Here is a 19,822-nt window from a genome sequence, read left to right as displayed (position 1 = left end):
TTGCGGAGCACAGGCTCCAGACGTGCAGGCTCAGCGGCCATGGCTCATGGGCCCAGCCGCTCCGCGGCACGTGGGATCTTCCCGGACCGGGGCACGAACCCGCGTCCCCTGCATCAGCAGGCGGACTCTCAACCACTGCGCCACCAGGGAAGCCCCTGGATGTTTTTAATACGTCATTTTACAAGCATCCTCTCTTCTTCCACTTCTAAATAATATCTAGTTTATAAATTCACTTGTAAGAATGTACTAGAAGGAAGGACTTGGTCCTATGCAATCTGCCTGTGAACTGCAGAGGTGGTCTTCTTAATCTTGGCCTCCACCAGACCCCTTTTCTGTTGTTTGTTTGTTTTTAAGTCAAGTTTATTGAGGTATAGTTTACGTACAATTCCGTGAATATTGGCAAATGTGTCCAGCCATGTAACGACCACCAACGTCATGATATAAAACAGGTCCACGACCCCAGAGTTTCCTTGTGCCCTTTGTAGTCTGTCCTCTCCCTCCGCCCCCAGGCCTGGCACTCAATCCTCTGCTTTCTGTCTCTAGAGTGTCCCCTAGATGGGATAATAGCACAGCATCGCATAAACAGGACGAACAGAACACAGCCCTTGTGTCTGGATCCTCCACTGAGTGCAGTGCCTTGGAGATTCATCCTCACCATCGTGCACCGTGGATGGCTGCTTCTTTTTGTGTTGCTACGTAGTATTCCATTTCCTGAATGGACCGTGGTTTGTTTATCCACTGATGGAGACTCAGGTTGTTTCCACTTTTCAGCTGAAATAAGTTGAACCACTAGGAACCATTGCCTAAAGTTCTTCTAGTAAGTGTGTGTTTGGCTTTAGCCGCTCGGGTCTGTGTCCCCTGCAGTGATGAGACTTCGGCTTCTCCGCATCCTTTGCAGCACTTGGCGTTGCCAGTTTTCTCTGTGTGGGTGTGTCAGCCCTTCCAGCAGCCGCGGCTACACCTTCTTCTGGATTTAATTTGCCTTTCCCTAATGACCGATGGTGTTTAACCCCTTTCACATGCCTGTTTTCCATCTATACCTCTTCTGTGTTGAAGGGTCTGTTCAGATCTTTTACGCATTTTTTCAATCAGGTTCTTTTCTTTATTATTGATTTCTGGGCACTCTTTCTATATTCTGTGTATGTGTCTTGTGACTATTTCCCTCTCAGCGTGCGGCCTTCTTTCTATTTTAAACGGTATCTTTTGAGGATCAAATGTTTTAATCTTATCAACTTTTTGTCTCTTATGGCTTGTGATTTTCATGTCTTATCAAAGCAAGCTTCGCCTAATCCAGTCGCAAAAATTCTTCCCTATGCTTTTCTTCTAGAAGTATTACAGTCTTCGCGCTTACATTTAGGTCTGCGTTCCACTTTGACTGATAAATGTTTGTCTCTGGAGCCAGGTGAGGGTCAAAGATTGTTTCTTTACATATGGATGTTGTTCCCCTTATATCAACACTTGCCCTACAATCTGTGTCAGATAATTTTGGAGAGCAGGACAGCAGGATTCCCAGGAGGCCATATAATTCTTCTTGAGGAATAAGTGAACTCTTTATTTGGAGTAGCACCCAGGGCAGAGTCCTGATGTTTTGTTATATATTAGTAAGAAGCGAAGGGAAAAGGTGGCAGAGTTAGCATCAGCTCTGTCTGTTTTGCCTGGAGCAGGCAGTTGGCCCTATTTACTGATAATTATTATATGTGTAATATACAGTTCAATACTAACCTTCACATTATCATTAGCTTGGAGGAGGGCGTGGCTTCACTCTGCCAGGTGATCAGAAATTGCTCACAAATGCTAATGATTATCCCTAAGAAAGATGACTAATTCTAAAATTTAGACGAACAAATTATTTTCCTGAATCCTAAAAAAAAGGTCCTTCCAGCCCTTTGGGCCATTTGATATGTTCTCAGATGTGTGTGCACAGCTCACGGAATGAGCTGGGACTTGGTCTGGAATCCCCTGAAGGTCACAGAGAGCTACAGCATTGGAAGGAAGGGTCGGGAGGGGAGGGGCCGCCAGGGGATGGAGAGGATGTGGGTGTCTGGAGGAGCGCCCAGAGCCCATAAAAGGCGAGACAGGAAGAGTACACTTAGGAAGGAGAAGGGATTTCCTACTATTCAGATGTTGGCCAGGAAGGCATGAAAAGCTTATTCTTATTCTACCAGGAAAATACTGTACCGTAGATTAAAAGTCCTGATGTGCAGTGAAGCAGGATTGATCCTTGGAAATGCTTCTCTTTGCCGTTCCCTTTTTTACTCCCTTTCCCAGTGCGGGTGTTAAGGCTAGTAAGCTGGATGGCAGCGGGCACCTCCTTGGGGTTTTCTGCACTTGAGGTGTGATTTCTCGGGGCCTTGATTGGTCATATCCATCTTCTGCCTTTATTTTTGACGCTGAAGCTGCAGAGGTCTTCAGCCTGTGCACAGATCTATTTTGCCCCTTTTCTCAGAAGTGAAAATTCCAAGTTCATGAAAGCTTAGTGTCTCGGGACTTGAAGTGCATTCCCTCCACAGTAGCGGTATTTAAGCAATGTGCGCTCAAGCCTGGACTCATACTCTCAGCCCGTCCAGACTCCAGCTTCCAAAACTAACCCTGGACGTCCCACGCATCCTCCAGGAGTGATGTCCAAAAGGGAGAGGCACGTGTGCACCCCTCCATCCTAACAGTGACCAAAGTTGGTTCCTTCTTGCAATTGCACTGAAGCATGAGACCACAAAAACTTTGTTAGAAATAGTCTTCAACAAACATAACTATTAGATTTTTCTCTGCCCAGCTCAGGAAGCCCGACCTCTCTTCTGAGATGCAACCTCATGCTTAAGAGAGTTTTCTTATGAAGACATACCTGCCTCCTTCCATGAAAACTTCAGGAGGGGAAGGAGGGTGGGGTCATGCAGGGATTCTCAGACTTCACTGTGCAAAGAACCCGCCTGGGATCACGGTCAGTGCTGCCCCGGGAGGGCTGGGTGGGCCTGAGAATCTGCATCTCCCGCAAGTTTCCAGGTGGCGCTGATGCAGCTCATGGACCTCGACTCGAGCAGCAAGGGTGGCGTGGAAGGTGGACTCCACCCCTGCCGAGACCTAAATGCGTCAGTCATCCCTGACCCTAACCCTCCAGACCCCGCTTGTCTCCCCTCTCACGCGGGGGCGATACCTACTTGATACACTTGTCCTGGGGGTAAAAATGAGAGAAACCATTTTTTGAACCCTTTTGTAGCGCTTCATCCCAGAAGATAGAGGAGTACAGGATCCTCCCATTATCCCGTTTCCTAGGAAGTGATACATCTATACGAATCAAGTTCTCTGTGGGCGGGGGGCAGAGCCCATGGGCTTACAGCTCCTTTCCAAATGTCTGCTGGCTTTTGAGAAGTATTTTGTGGAAATACTTTTGTCAAGTATATTGCAGGAATTTTAGGAGCTTTAGAAATTTATGCAAAGGCAGTTAAGCTACGGTCCTACTCTTTCTGGGGTAATTTTTATTTTTAACATCACTTATTACAAAAAGAAAGGAAGAGATGGAAATAACTTTTCCGATCAGGACTTTTCGTCTGAGGCTGGAAGTTGATAAGGGTGATGGTTAGTACAGAGGAAAATCCTCTTTGTTACCAATCATTCCAGCTGCTCTTTGCAAACACCCTAGATGCCCTGGTGGGCAGGATATCCTAGGGGAAATCTCATCCCTGATGACCAAAGCATGCATACCAGGGTCCTCAGACCTTGACATAAGGGTCCTTTTGGTCCCAGCAATGCAGGATTTGCACTGAGAGCAAGACTGAGGGACCAGTCCTGGAAGACGAGGGAATAATTCAGATTCCCTCCAGGCTCGTCCCGGCTTTTCCCTAGAGCCGCAGCTAGAGGGGATTTTGTGAAATGTTTCATCTGTCAGAAGCTCAAGATGAGCTCTTCAGAATGACGCCATTTTCACACCCTCTAGGCTATATACATTTTTAATGGAAAACAACAAGTGTTGGTGGGAATGTAGGGGAATTTAGGACCCTCACACATTGCAGGTGGGAATGTACAATGGGGCAGCCGCTGTAGAAAACAGTCTGGCACTCTCTCCCTCAGACAGTTAAACAAAGTTACCGTGTGATCCAGCCATTCCACTCCTAAGTATAGACCCAAAAGAGCTGAAAGCAGGTGTGTGCAAAGAAAGCATATAGTGGTGTGTTCATGTTCATAGCAGCACCGTCCGCAACTAACGAACTGGTTTATCCACACAGTGGAATCTTGTTCCGCCATAAACGTGGATAAAGTACCGACACGTGCTACGACATGGATGAGCCTCAAAAACATTATGTTAAGAAGCCAGACACAGAAGGTCATATATCATACATATGATTCCATTCATATGGAATATCCGGAATGGGTAAATCCCATAGAAACCGAAAGCAGACGGTGGTTACCAGAGGCTGGAGGTTAGGGGGATGAGAATGATGGTAGTGCGTATGGGATTTCCTTTGGGGTGATGAAAGTATTTTGGAGCTAGATAGAGGTGACAGATAGAGGACATTGTGAATATACCTGAAGCCACTTTAAAATGGGTAGTTTTGTGGTATGGGAATTTCACCTCCATAAAAAGAAAAAAGTGAGAGCGTGTTCCAGAAAAGGAAAGGCTAGAGTTTTATTCCCAAAGTCAGACTTCCCATCCAAGAAGCAAAAGTTAAAGAGAAGTTTACTGACAATGGGAGGAAAATGAGACCATGATGTCATTAGTCACTCTCCCCATCAAAGGGAATCAGGAAAGGTTAATGAACTCGAGACAAGGTGAGGCTTTTCCTCATTAAGACGCACGTATCCCATTTGGGTTAATGGGAGATGGTCCCTCTTAGTCGGCGCTAGACAGTCATCCCCTGGAAGAGATGTAGATTATGGGCAATAAAAATGACAGTACTAATGAGGAACATTCTATCCCCCAAAGGTTGCTCCCTGTAAGCACTAACAAACTAGGGGCCTCCGATGGTTAGGGGAATTCTGAGGCTTAGAGGCATGGTCTGCAGTCACAGACAAAACAGAAATGAGCACAGCTGAGGAAGAGCCATAAAAATCTGAATCAGGGCTTCCCTGATGGCGCAGTGGTTGAGAGTCCGCCTGCCGATGCGGGGGACGCGGGTTCGTGCCCCGGTCCGGGAAGATCCCACATGCCGCGGAGCGGCTGGGCCCGTGAGCCATGGGCGCTGAGCCTGCGCCTCCGGAGCCTGTTGCTCCGCAACGGGAGAGGCCACAGCAGTGAGAGGCCCGCGTACCGCAAAAAAAAAAAAAAAAAAAAAAAAAAAAAAAAGCATGTTTGTCCCCAAACTTCCAACAAATGTATCATGCCAAGACCTTAGAAAAGGATGAGCCTGGGATGTCATGTGTCCAAGGTCAGGGCTACCCGTCTTGTACCACAATCCTCCTAACCACTTTTTTCACGTTCTCCAAAGATTCAAATACGCTGGCTTTGCCGTGACACACGATGCGTGTGGTCAGGCTACCCCAGGGGAGCATCTGCTGGTTCCTGCACGGACTGGCCTCTCTGGAACTCGTGCGGGGAGAGCAGAGAATCTACCATCCCTAAAACGCTGACCTGGCCCTGAGGGAGCCCCAATCTCCCCTTTGTCTGAGGAGGCCGGGGGCCCAAGCTTTGGGGCAGGTCTAAGCCATCTAGCGGGATCTTATCCTCCACCCCGAAGACACTTCTTTACTGCTCCCTTCATGCCTGGGGTCCAACATCTAAAGGGAGGGGCAGCAGGGTCTCTCCACGCGCTTCCCTCCGATTCCGTCTGTGACATGAAGGCCGCACCTCACGCCGCATCTGAAATTACTCACTTCCTGTCAGTGGTGCGAGACATTAAGCACAGATTAGAAACATTCTGCAAAGACAGACAGACGTCTTAGCTGCACAGTTTATATAAGCAAGGTTCTCTACAGGCAATGAAAGAGAAGACTAGAAATACTGACTCAGAAGCCCCTTAATCTAAAGGCAAGACCAGAATTCGAAGTGTGAGAGCAGATGGGCCTTGGCAGAGAAGGGCTCTGTGTGATGAATAAACAGCAGACCCACGCGTTTAAGGAGGAGTCAAGCCAGAGTTAGTTGGTTGGGGATTTTTTTTTAAATTGGGGCTAACCTGGGAGGTTCATTAAAATATAACAGTATTGCATAAGCACAGGAGATTTTTATGGTCGTGAAACTGTTCTTTATGATACTGTTATGTTGGATACACACCATTATACTGTCATCAAAATCCATAAAATGTACAATACAAAAATTGTACCCTATTACAAATCTTGGACTTTAGTCAATAACATATTGGTTCATCAGTTGTGATAAATTTCCCACACGAATGCAAGTGGTCAGTAGTAGAGGAAACTGTGGGGGAGTGGGGGGCAGTTGGAGGAGCAGAGGGGTATTTGGGAACTCTGCAGTGTCTGCTTAATTTTTCTGTAAACCTAAAACTGCTCTAAAAAAATTAAGTCAATTAATTTAACAAAAGATATTAATATAGAACTAATGCATAAATTAGTTTCAGTAATAAGAGAGCTAGATCCCCTTTTTAATGTTTTTATTTTTATTGTGGCAAAACACGCGTAACATAAAATTTACCATCTTAATCATTTTTGTACAGTTTGATGGCATTAAGCGTGTTCACATTTTGTGCACACATTATCACCATCGTCTCCAGAACTTTTTCATCTTTCAGAATTGAAACGCTGTCCCGATAAAACTCTAACTGCCCTTTCCCCTCCCCCAGCCCCTAGTCGCCGGTATTGTACTTTCTTCTCTATGAATGTGACTCCTCTAGGGACCTCATGTTGGTGGAATCAGACAGGATTTGTCCCTGTGTGGCTCATTTCACTCAGTGTAATGTCCTCAGGGTTCATCCGTGTTGTAGCCTGTGTCAGAATTTCCCTCCTTTTTTTTTTTTTTTTTGGTACGCGGGCCTCTCACCGCTGCGGCCTCTCCCGTTGCGGAGCACAGGCTCCGGACGCGCAGGCTCAGCGGCCATGGCTCACGGGCCCAGCCGCTCCGCGGCATGTGGGATCTTCCCGGACCGGGGCACGAACCCGCGTCCCCTGCATCGGCAGGCGGACTCTCAACCACTGCACCACCAGGGAAGCCCTCCCTCCTTTTTAAAGTGAATAATGGTCCATTGTGTGGATAGACCACGTTGTGTTTATCCATCATCCATCAGTGGATACTATGCTTCCACCTTTTGGCAATTGTGGAAAATGCTGCAGTGAACATGGGTGTAGAGATATCTGTTCAAGTCTTTGCTGTCGATTCTTTTGAGTGTTATCCCAGAAGTGGAATTGCTGGGTCACAAGGTAATTCTCTGTTTAATTTTTTGAGGAACCACCATGCTCTTTTCCACAATGACCACACCACTTACATTCCCGCCAACAGAGCACAAGGGTTCCAATTTCTCCACATCCTGGCCAACATGTAATTTTGTCTTTTCTTTTTTTTAAATAATAGCCATCCTGATGTATACGGACGTACATTTTATATATTTCAGAAACCTTTTCTTTTTTTCTCTGTGCGTGCATGCACGCACACTCTGTGTGTGTGTGTGTGTGTGTGTGTGTGTGTGTGTGTGTGTGAACAGAAGGAGAGATTCTCTAATCACTTAAACATTCAGGGACCACTTTGATAGCTGGATGCCAGTTCCATTTCCATACCTATTGTATGCATTATACTGAGATAGAGAGAAAATCTTAGAAATTTGATTGGCAGTTTCTTTTATACTGAAAGGACTTTTTTTTAAAAGCCAAGTAAGTTTATTCTTTCATCCCAACCCAATATTAGCATTCACAATAACATCACTGTAGTAATTTAGGATCATTTTTTCCTCACATTTAATGTTTTTCCCTTTGAACTCTATGGTTTCTTTGTTAGCCAGGAATCGCTTTGTGGTTCTCGGGGCAGAAGGCGGTGGTTTACATGTAATGTTCTCTGAAGATTATAGCTCTTTAAGAATGAAGAGTGTAGCTTCAAAAGCAACATGGTTGAAAATGCTCATGCATGGTTATGAATTGTGGAAACTGAACGTGTGTTGTTTCTACAGGGCCAGCCAGGGCCAGTGGGCCCACAGGGATACACCGGGCCCCCCGGCTTACAAGGGTTCCCAGGACTGCAAGGCCGCAAAGGTGACAAGGGTGATAGGGGGGCTCCCGGGATCACAGGACCGAAGGGAGACGTGGTACGTACATAACTGTCGGTATTTCTCTCGCTGTTTGAAGGGTGGAGGCGTCTTGGCCATCATTAAGTCTGTTTGCCTTCTTTACAGGGAGCCAGAGGCGTTTCTGGATTTCCCGGTGCCGATGGAATTCCCGTAAGTTTTTCATAAGATTAGAATTTTAAAACACTGTACACGTGCAAAACAATACGTTTATGACTTACAGACACATGTCTCACTAGTCCCCCTTTCTTGTTTATAACAAAAAACTTATGGGGCTACATGTGCGTATTTTTTTCTCGTGGAATCCAGTCAAATATTGGACAGATTGTTTGCTTTGTAAACGTCCTTCTGGACTTGGCTTCAGAATTGAGGCTACTTTGCTAAAACTGGACACTGTTTTGTAGTAAAAAGCTGCAGTGTTGCACAGACGTGCTATAAAAAGCCAGTCTGAACATTTTGTTTGAACTCCAGAACCACCTGAATATAAAGTAGTCCAGCCAAGAGCGGGGCTGTCCTGAAGCTTGTGTAGCTTCTCAAGTTCTTGGTAGTTACCGCACATAAATGAGAAGACGAAAGGCATGCTTTGTCCATGAGAAAATCTCAAAACGCAATCAAATGTGTTTTTCTAACCTAGTTTACTTTACTTCTTGTGGCATAAGAAAATAAACAAAGCAGCCTGACTCACAGCCTTCTTCACGGGACCCAGGAGCAGATTTCCCAGGGCCGGCTTCCTGCGGATCCCAGCCTCCGGGATAAATGTGTTTATCGCACTTTTAGACCTGCCCCATCCCTCTAACCGCTGAAGTTTAAGGACATCTGCCACTGGAACTTCACACACACGCAGATGTCTGCGCCCTTACCCTACACACATGTTGTCTATCACCGTGCCTGTACACTTATGTGTGTGCGTGCGCGCGCGCACGCGCACACACACACACACACACACACACACACACACACACACGGGGAGAATCCTCAACCCCCCAGGCTACACAAGTGGTGCTGCTCCATCGCAGGAGAAAAGGGAGAGGGCGTGAGTGGACAGCAGTCACAGGGGATTCATGCTTTTCCTTCAGATCTTTAGCTCCACCTTCAAGGAGGCTTTTGCAGCAGAAGGCAGAGCTAAGGAAAGGAAGCCACACTTGCCAAGACGTGAGACCTACATGGCTGGTGATCCTCTGTGTCACCTCAGTGAGGCCTCGAACAGACACATCAGTGACAACACACAGCTGTGAGCAAATCAGGAAATAACTCTCACATGAGTCAGAATCTTGAGAAATTGGCAGAGTTGAAGAATCCGCAGATTTCAAGGGTTAAACAAATAACAAAAGTATTTCCCTACCAACTGCCTCGAAGGAAATCGCCCATTTTTAACCTACTTTTTTTGGACTCTTTGGATCATTCCTCAGTGTGGTCTCTTCTGGAAGTAGAAGTCCGTGCTTTAGATGGAGTGACATTATGGGAAAATAGTGTAACTGATCTGTATCATGTTTTCATTCGTTTTTCCACTTCATACTCATTTAATATCAGAAGCAAATATTTCGCAAATTAGGGAGGAAATAGTCATCATACGGAGGGGTGATCATGGTGTACAGATAACGGGTCATTTTCTACAGAATGTCAGCGCTGCTAAAAACAGTCTCTTTAACTGCCGAAGTCTGATAGATGCTCCACAGTAAGTTAATGTAAATGCCACTTTCAGTATATAAGCACCTAATGGGCACAGAGTTAAAAGGACCTGACAGTTTTAGCTGTTTAGAAGTCGAATATAGAAAGTGATGTGCGGTAAATCTAAGAATTGTGTCATACAGAAATGGACCTAATTAGATGTTGAACACAAGAGGGACATTTAGCTCAACAGAATTGAAATTTTTCTTTGAAGGACAATTTCAAACTAAGACCAGGTTGGCATGCAATTTCAAATGACTTAGATCGATTCTAAGCGAGTCAGAAAGACCAATAGCAGACGGGTAATTCAGGAGGAGAGTAAGGGACTCGGTGGTACGTTTTAATGAAAGCATCACGGAATCCTAACAGTCATGAAAACACCTGCAGAGCTTGATTTCTGAATTTGAAGGTCAGCTTCTAGAGACCCCTAAAAAAGAGGCCTTTACGTCGAAGACCAAAATGCTGCTGGCTCTCCAATACCAGAGAGATTGTGTCTCATGATTTACAGGGACAATCAGGGTTTCTCTGACCCACCAGAGGGTTGACTGAAAAGCCTACTGGATCTCTTATCTGATGGCACCAGTGAAAGCAATGGCTCTGAACATCGGAAGCAAAAAAATGTGCAAACAAAAGAAAAATTCTGTTTCTCTTGTTGTATTCCTTAATATCATTCAGGGTACAGGCACTCTGTGTAGGGCTTGTTCATTTCCTTTGAAACCTTCCAGATTTCTCAAGGTAAACCTAAAAGACAGCCCACTGGCCTCAAAAATCACTCTGGAATATATATTTGGTCTATTATCAAGAAAACCAAAATTTTAAAGAAATTGTACAATAAGAAATCGTATATCTAAACATCTATCGTGTAAAGAAACAGCAAAACAGGCTCTGGTCTCGTAGTCCATAAACTGTAGATTATTAACCTGACCCCTCCATGTCTCCAGAACCAGATTCACGTGGTTGAGACGCCCAGAGACCTAGCCTGACCCCGAGTTACACGAAAGACACATGTGATCGCATTGCCTTCCTTCCCCCACCCGGCATCCCAGAACACCTGACTTGCTTTCTATTCGTATTTAAAATCTAAAAAGTCCTGTTCCTGAAGACGACAATCAGTCAATTGACTTATTGAAGAAAGTCAGTAAGGAAATCAGCTCTTGTACCTGCCGCTAACTCACTGATGAGATCCCTCTGCAGGTGTGACTCTCACCCGTTTAGGACGTGGGTCTGTACAGCTCCATCTAGAATTCGGTTGGGCACAGCTGACCCTTGCTCTCCCCAAGCAGCATCTACTTCTAGAGTGTTTTCTAGAATTTTCCAACCTACCCTTTTCTGTTCCTGCTAAAACAGCCCTCCCTGTCGCCCAAGGAAGCAAAGCAGCAGAAACCCCAAGACAGTTGACATCTTACCAAAGCCCGTGGGAAACGGAACTGTGTCGTGCAGGCCCTCTGCCGCTGAGAAGGACACCTGTGTGCCCTTGACGACTTAGTTTTTCATTCATTCATCGGTTCATTTTGAGTTGTCTTGGCGCTTGGATTCATGCCAGGGACATCTCTTCTGAGAAGATTTTAAGCTGTTTCATCACAGTTACATGAAAACTAGACCCCTGCGGGCTGAAGACTCACTCACTTCTCTGTTTCCAGGGACATCCTGGCCAGGGCGGGCCCAGAGGACCGCCTGGCTACGACGGCTGCAATGGGACAGTGGGTGACGCAGGATACCCGGGACCCAGCGGCTCTGGCGGCTTCCTCGGCCCCCGTGTGAGTATGGGAACCGCTCGGGCTATTCCACGGGTCGGCTCTGGAATCTGTGTGGTGGAAATGCGTGAAAGATCTCGCTTTCAGGAGGCCCTGCAGGGGATGCCTTTGAGAAGTTGTCTTAGCAAAGCTCTCTGAAGAGGCTGAGCTGCCTTCTGCTCCCAGGACAGTGATGGGAGGCGGGAGCACATGCCAGGCCTGCCTTTACACCCTGGGAAGCCGTGGCTCCCCACTCTTGGTTAGCGGTCAGGGTAAAGCACACCTCCCCTGCTGAGGTTGGCTTGAGGATACCTAGGCGTGCTGTTCCTGCATTCAGATAACTCCATGTTCCGATTCATTCTTTTTTTTTTTTTTTTTTGCGGTACGCGGGCCTCTCACTGTTGTGGCCTCTGCCGTTGCGGAGCACAGGCTCCGGACGCGCAGGCTCAGCGGCCATGGCTCACAGGCCCAGCTGCTCCGCGGCATGTGGGATCCTCCCGGACCGGGGCACGAACCCGTGTCCCCTGCATCGGCAGGTGGACTCTCAACCACTGCACCACCAGGGAAGCCCCCGATTCATTCTTTAAGCGTTAGGTAGAAAGTAGTGGGTTTGGCTTATGTGGTTCACTCCTGCAGCCTCCTGTTTCTTCATTTCCTCCCATGCTCCGATTCAAATAACAGTGAATAATAGTGGAATCGTGGAACTAAAATTTTAAAAAGCTTAAATCTTGACAACATTCTCTATTAGTCATCATCTTTATTAGATTCTAACATCCTTTGTGACGTGACAGAACAATGATGTTCTCCGGGATATACAAGATAGACTTTACTTTTCGTAATGGAAGAACTTCCATATAATGATCTATTTTGTGGCTTCATTTAATTTCTAGGGTCTTTGCAAAGAATCTTGAAATATTTTTCGGCATTCTATTGCTACCTTTTTACCACCAGTATATTGCAAATTCAGGGTTAAACTAACATTTTTTGGCAAAACTTTTTATTCAAAAACAACATTTTTAGGTGAGGGCAGGGCAGCCATAACACCCTTCGTTGCGTTTCGCCGAGGCTGCTGGATTTCTGGTCCCACTCACACCGCCGCCTTCCACCTCCTCCACTGGCTGCTGGTTTTTCATGTGATTCAACTTTTCCATAAGCTACGTTGCATTCTATTCTATTCTAATATCATAGCTTTCATTACCAATAAATAGCCGTCACTTTGAAATATTGACTTTATATGTAGGTGTTAAAACACATGTATATGTGTATGTACGTACTCACACATCGTGTATATTTGACACAATTCCATTTTTAAAGGATGACCCAGTATCTCTCCCAGAAATGGTGCTTCAGTGTGAATGTGTTGATATTTTAGTACATAAATGCCAAAGAAGACACAGAATAGTATTTTTACAAAGAAAAGGAACAGGGTGGTAGAGGAAAGGATTTGTTTACTGAAACTTCACGTGGGTTTCTGAAAATAATTTAAATCCTATAGAGTATTTCCATTTTAACTGTAAGAAAGATGCTATTGGGTAAAAATGAAAGTAAAACTCTCACGCTTGTGGTTAAGGTAGAGATTGGTGTTCAGAATAACTGGAATGGGCCGTGAGAAGAGCTAGACATTGCCTATAAAAGGCAACATGTAGGGGCTTCCCAGGTGGCGCAGTGGTTGAGAGTCCGCCTGCCGATGCAGGGGACATGGTTCGTGCCCCGGTCCGGGAGGATCCCACGTGCCGCGGAGCGGCGTATCGCCAAAAAAAAAAAAAGGCAACACGTAATCATCCAAATAACAGTTGTTGCACTGAATGCTAATGGACTGTTTTCTTCGTTTTTCTTCCTATGATATATGTGCTAATTTAGGGGCCCCAAGGACCCAAGGGGCAGAAAGGCGAGCCCTACGCTCTGTCTAGTGAGGACCGCGACAAATACAGGGTAAGTCGGTAGAGGTGGGGCGTGAGCAAGCACCACAGCTTAAATTCGCGATTAACAAAGTTAATTTCCAAGTGAACTCTGGAGTGGAGGGATGCAGAGAGGGATGGAATAGCCCAGGATCACAACTGATTTGAAATTCTCTGACTGCCCTCCAGGCTGTTTTCAATCTTACACTAACTGTGGGCACACTCGTCCCACATTCACAGCACCCCAGATATCTGGGTGATTAACATCACCAAGTCCTGAGACGGCAGATACACTTTATATACTTATTTTCAACATTGCAGTAAAATGTCACTAAACCTACAGATGCCTAAAAGCTAAAATTCTTAAAACTATTTCTTCTCACTTAGGGGGAAGCTGGAGTGCCCGGACTGGTCGGTTTCCAGGTAAGCGTTCTTTTTATTAGAGAAGAGACGAAGCGAAAGTTGAAGAACTCCGGACTCCGTGCCCCAGTCGGCCTCTGCTAACAGCCTTCTCTGGTTGCCTGTCCTTAGGGGCCTCCCGGCCGCCCTGGGCCTGTGGGACAGATGGGTCCGGTTGGAGCTCCAGGAAGAGCAGTAAGTACCAGGCTCGTGTGCTCGCCCTTGAGGTTGTCAAGCGTCCTCTAGAGATGCAGCTCCTTCAACTGCAGACGCTGGTGAAAGCCTCACGATACAACCTGATGCTTGTGGTCGCCAAGACCAGACAGGTCGTCCTTTGTACACGTTGCTGACATCAAGGTTGAAGAATGAGAACTCAAAATGTGTGGTCATCAGATCACTGCCAACTAGGTCAAATTTTGACCTGGTGCTGGCTGGGCGCCCTTGCAGTCATGCACGAGCTCTCCCAGCACCACATCTGACCAGCTGACAAGGGCCTGTCATCCCTGGCAAAGCAGACCAGAGTCCAATAGGTCGATAAGGAAGAAATGGGCTCTGCTGGACATGGCCATTAGAAGCAGGGCCGTCACACCTGGCATGGCCATTAGAGCAGGTGTACCACACCTGGCATCGCCATTAGAAACAGGGGTGCCACACCTGGCATGGCCATTAGAGCAGGTGTACCACACCTGGCATCACCATTAGAAACAGGGGTGCCACACCTGGCATGACCATTAGAGCAGGTGCGCTGCACCTGGGCAGAGCCATCATAATAGGTGAGACATTGGACACCAATTAACAAGTGGCCCCTGTGCCCCACCTGAGTGGTGGTCTACAGGTGTTCCCTCCTCCTGCAAATCAAATAATAGAGTGAAGTGTGACAGGACAAATCCCTGGGTGAAGGAGGGCCTGCTTTGAGGAGGAGAGGGGAGGGGGAAGGAGAGTCCCAGGGCCTGGCCGCCTCAGGCCCTTCCCGCTGCACAAAGGACCAGAAGATGAACTGGTTCCTGCAAGGTGTCTGACTCTCTCCTTCCCCTCACTTTTTGTTAATAAACAAACAGGCCTTAAATTACTCAAAGAGAACTTTTGACTGCAGGGGAGAGAGCCCTTCTCAGAGGAAACCACTGCTCAAGATCGAGGCAGCTGCGGTGTCAGCTTCTCGACACACACTGAGAAACAGTGGACACACATGTGTCTGGGAAGATGGGGTCACACCAACAGTCGGGGGTGGGAGCGCTCATTCATTCCCTTCTAATTGTCGATAATAAGATGATAATAATAATTGATCATGTTTCTACAAAGCACAGTTCCCCTGGTGCCATGACGGTCATTTTTCCAAGCAGCCCTGTGGCTGTGAGAGATTTGGCCGAAGGGGATGAGATGAGGCTTATGTGACAAGATGCTCTTTGCTCTCCGGCACACCCAGCTGTCGGCTTACAGCACGTGTGCCACAGGGTTTGGGGGTGTCGTACTTTACGCACACAGTTCAGGGAAGTGTGAAAGAGCAGATTGTACCCGCTGGGTCCCTAGCCGAGGTGACAGCCTCAGGGTCTCTGTATGAACCATTAAAATCTCCCACAGCCCCCTGCCCTGTCCCCTTATTTGTACTTCAACACAAATTGCTCTTCTAAAGCATTTTTAAAACTTGTATCCCAAGTGTGGTATTGACGCTGAATGCTTTGCAGAAAGACATATGGTGATGTTGGCAGGCGGATTCTCAACCCTGCGGAGTGGCCTGGATGTCAATTCTGTCTGTGCACATTTGCTGGCCCACCAGCAGAAAGTGCAGGATGGTGCCCTGTGGGGGACCGCAGAGGAAGCCGGGAGAAGCCGTCTCTGGAGTGACAGGGCCTGAGACCTTGCAAAGGGATCAGAGCAAACATGAGTAGGACAGGGGTCAAGTCAAAAGCCTGAACTCAGAAAAGGAAACCAGAAACAGCTGCGTGTGGACAGCCAGCAAATCCTGAGAACTGGGCCTGACCCCCGCCCTCTCCCCTCCAGCCCTGCCTCCCCGCCGAGACAAATGTGTTAGAAACCTCTCTACATACTACCCGGTATTCTAAATACACAGAGAGTGGCTTTCCCAGAGCTTTCCAGCAGATGTTATCTGGGTCCTGGGATAAAGAAAACAGTTTCCAAATTTCTTTGTATTTGTGCAGGGACCCCCTGGACCCCCTGGACCAAAAGGACAGCCAGTAAGTTGGTGGGGGGCGGGACGGTGAGGGAAAGGGGAGGGGGGCCTTACGTGTTTGCATGTGTCCTTCTTGACCATGGAACTACTTGGTTGATAGCTGTACTGTTTATCTCATGATGCGGACCCTTTTGTAGGGTTTTAAGACAATGTTATAAACTCCAGGGATAAATCCAGTGATGTACCTGGATGGTCACATGAAGTCATTAAGTGGATGTATTGAATGGCTTGTTGCTTGCAACTCACATAGCATTCCTGTGGCTACATGCAAGTCCAACTGGTGGTGAATGTTTGATTAGAAACGTAGACTAGAGCAAATTAGGGACAGCTCGTGCTTATCCGTGTGTGTTCATTTACAAGAAGGGACGAGATGCCACCAAAGTTGTGTAGGGAGCTGATGGCGCTCTTCTTACCTGGATACAGGTAGGTTGTACCACAGTGTGATGTCCGCTTCTAGGGTTGTGTTTGGTGAGTTTCAAGCCAGGCTCAGGCCCAACGCTATCCTGTTTTCATCAGAGAAAGATGAGTCAGCTGGCTGGAGCACAGCAAAGTAGGTGGCTTGTTGGAACCTGGTGACAGAATTAGGGTTTAGCGTGACCTGGGAAAGGTAGATAAATGCCCAAGACAAACAGTAGGAGGTTGGCGAGGGAAGTATTTGGTCGAAACTCGACGTGAGTCAGAAATACTGGGCTACCGTTATGAACTTTTCAGAACCATTCTGTGGCCTGCATGTGGCCAAGGACATCTCCCAGCCTGCCCATTCCCAGGCCTGCCCCACGGAAACCCCATCTCTATAACCGCCTGGGGACCTTGGCTGTCCCCACCTCACCCCCAGCTCCCATCACCTCTGACACAGCTTCCAGCTGCGGCTGGAGCTCATTAGGGCTGCTGTCCCCACCACCGGGCTCCCCACTGTCCGGCAGCCTGGAGCAGGCTGGGAACGGCCCAGCGCCAAGAGAAGCGGATGTAGGACGCGGCGGCTAAGCCCCAAGGTCGCCTCAGATCCCCAGTTGGCTGCAGCACAAACAGCCCTCACCCTCCGCCCGGTCACTTCCTGGTGACTTGGACTCCGGCTCGTGAGGCAGGGGGACCTCGGGGTCCCAGGCAGATCGTGTTCTCATCTAGCCTGGCTGCGTTTCTGTGCTTTGATTTCAGCTCCCAGCCAGGTGGGAAAGAAGCAAAGGAAAAGCAAAGATTAATTAAAGGCTTTGTTTTTATTTGCAGAAACTCTCTGGGCATCGGAGGGGGGTGGACAGTGTGGTGCAGAGACAGATCAGATAGCCCCCCCCCCACAGGATCCTCTGTCTCAATGGGTAGGGGCCCTGAGAAGGAAGCAGAGCTGCTGGGAATCAGAGAACAGAGGACTGACTTACGGCATCGTGTCCGGTCAGCCCTCCCACGCACGGCAGCTCCATGAATCTGTCAAATACTTACTAGGTCGCCAGCCTAGCTTTGCTTCTTAAGCAAAAAGGAAGATGAAAAGTTTGGCTAAACCCCGAGAACACCATCCCCTAAGATCGTTCAAAGGGTAGGAAATCTTTCTGTGAAATTAGGATTATTTAACCAAAATGAGAAAGTCTGAGGCAGAGGAGGGTATGAATCACCATCTTCAAATGTGGGATCCAAGGCGGGAAATGGCTGCTCTCTGAGTCCAGAGGGGCCAGAACCCAAGGAAACGCTCTGCGACCCTAACCTGTAGAGTCGGTATACGCGGGATTAAGAGTCGGGAGGACCTGGGATCAGACCTGAGCTCTACCATTTGTTCGCTGTGAGGCATTGGTCCAAGGGTATGACACCTTCCCCATCTGTGATGCCCAAGCTCATCGTGTGGTACAGAGGATTAAAGGAGAGAGAAGCAGTTAGCAGGGACCCTGGACTGTCAAAGCCCAGGACCACAAGTAGGGAATCAATGATAGGCAACTTCCCGGTCTGCAGGATTTGAACAATAAAATATATTTCAAAAAGCAAATGGCAAAGTGTTCCCAAGGGTGACAGAATAACTGTTCTTACTCCACTATTTTTCAGGTTTTGCTTAAAGTACAAAATACAAGTTTCTTAAAAGCACGGCTGTATTAAAACACTATCATTTTTATGAACCGCGGAGTTTTTGTCACTTAAGGTTTAATCTTAGTGAATGCTCAGAACCCACTGTCTGTAACTGGTACCACTTTCTGTAACTGCTACAGCATCCCGATTTGCTCCTGTTCACTTTATGTGATATCTGGAATGGACTCAGATGTTTATTACACAGTTTATATGTGGAAATAGCAAAAGAAAAGACATTAATTCTCCTTTTGTATCAATTAGTTCCTAGGAGCTGAAGCCAGAATATTACGCAAGGATAGTTATCCAGTAATGTTGCAGATACATAGATAATAGGTTTCTTTTTCTAAAAAAAGAAAGTAATTTTATTTCACCGTGATTATTGACTTTAAACTTACAGAAGCCATTTATCTTTCAGGGCAACAGAGGACTTGGTTTTTACGGAGAAAAAGGAGAAAAGGTAAAGGAAACTTAATAGATTGAATTAGGAAATATTGACAGATCATTTTAATGTCTTCGTTTTATGCTCTTATCTTGAGGTGCTCTGCAAACAGACCGTTTGCAAAGGAAACAATCACTGTAAAGTGTCAGGTTACGAAACAGGCGCCAGTGGTGGTTATGGATCAGTAAGACTGTAGAAGCCCCGGACCTCTGACGCCCATGTAACTTCAGCCGTCGTCAGCAGCTAGAAAGTAAAGGCATTTCCCTGTGGTGTCCTCTGACATGGGGCATCCAGAGGAGATTGAGGAAGACAGAGCAGCAGACAACGTGGAGCCAGCTCAGAGGCCAGGGGGCGTGGCCGGCTCAGGCTGGGGGCGTGGCCGGCCCAGGGACCAGGGAGCGTGGCCGGCTCGGGCTGGGCTCAAAGGCAGGAAAGAGGCCACGTGGACTCCTGCAGTTCCCCGCGGTGCCAAGGTTCAAAGGCGTCGTGGCCTTTGAGAGGAGCCCCTGAGATCAAGTGTGTGAGAAGCTCAGCTCGGCACCCACAGCCACAAGCAAAGCCTCGCAGAACGCAACCCACTGCATTCACTGCAGAACCTGAGTGCCCACCGCCAAGCGGATTTGTTCCCTTGGCCTCATTTTTCGCGCATTTTCACTTTGCTTCCCATTTTGCTTTTTGACTGAACAGCAGACTCAGTGCAATCCCGTACTGCTCAGGTGTGACAAGGAAAGACTTTCTTCTTTGTGTGAATTCCATAGGAAAAGATCACAAGAGAAAAACATTGGAAGATCCAAATTCATAAAAATTAAAACTCTTGTATGATGGAATATAAGAAAATAGTAAGATAACGAAGAAAGAAGAAAAGTCTGGGAAGAAATCATCGGGTGGAAAGGAGAATAGTCACATTAGATAGAATGAGAATGAAGTTAATGTCTATAATCCACAAATATTAATAAAATAGTAATAATAGCATCAAGGCCCCCATAGGTAAAGGGGAGAGGAACAGTTTTAGGTATGTTTTAGCTGTAATATTAGCAGACATTCAGAATATACTGTGAATGCCACTTTCTGCAGCCAATAACATCATCTCAGTTTGCTCCTGTTCATGTGATGTGATACCTAAGCTCAAATCTGTATTATATAGTTTATATGTGAAAATAGCAAAAGAAAAGGCAGTAACTTCCTTTTTGTGTTAATTCCTGGAGGTGAAATCAGCATATTACACAAGGATAGTGGTCCAGTAATGTTACAGATTGAAGGTTTCACCACCTGTGCATCACATACAAAAGCGTTTCTTG

The 19,822-nt window shown here is 47.0% G+C and overlaps 1 protein-coding gene across 4 annotated transcripts in view; it reads left to right on the top strand.

Annotated features, from left to right (window-relative positions):
• Positions 1 to 19,822, top strand: part of COL4A2 (collagen type IV alpha 2 chain) — a 169,448-nt gene that overhangs the window by 98,930 nt on the left and 50,696 nt on the right. For all 4 annotated transcript variants that reach the window (XM_029209811.1, XM_029209809.1, XM_029209810.1 and 1 more), the window contains exons 5-12: positions 8,040 to 8,174; positions 8,262 to 8,306; positions 11,462 to 11,578; positions 13,415 to 13,486; positions 13,840 to 13,875; positions 13,984 to 14,046; positions 16,008 to 16,043; positions 18,501 to 18,542. In XM_029209811.1, coding sequence (XP_029065644.1) covers positions 8,040 to 8,174; positions 8,262 to 8,306; positions 11,462 to 11,578; positions 13,415 to 13,486; positions 13,840 to 13,875; positions 13,984 to 14,046; positions 16,008 to 16,043; positions 18,501 to 18,542 — 546 coding nt within the window. The remainder of the gene's footprint in view (positions 1 to 8,039; positions 8,175 to 8,261; positions 8,307 to 11,461; positions 11,579 to 13,414; positions 13,487 to 13,839; positions 13,876 to 13,983; positions 14,047 to 16,007; positions 16,044 to 18,500; positions 18,543 to 19,822) is intronic.

This window comes from Monodon monoceros, unplaced genomic scaffold (assembly GCF_005190385.1).
Source record: "Monodon monoceros isolate NGI ecotype Baffin Bay Population unplaced genomic scaffold, NGI_Narwhal_1 Super_Scaffold_8, whole genome shotgun sequence".
Classification (NCBI taxonomy): domain Eukaryota; kingdom Metazoa; phylum Chordata; class Mammalia; order Artiodactyla; family Monodontidae; genus Monodon; species Monodon monoceros.
This window is presented reverse-complemented; position numbering and strand designations above follow the sequence as displayed.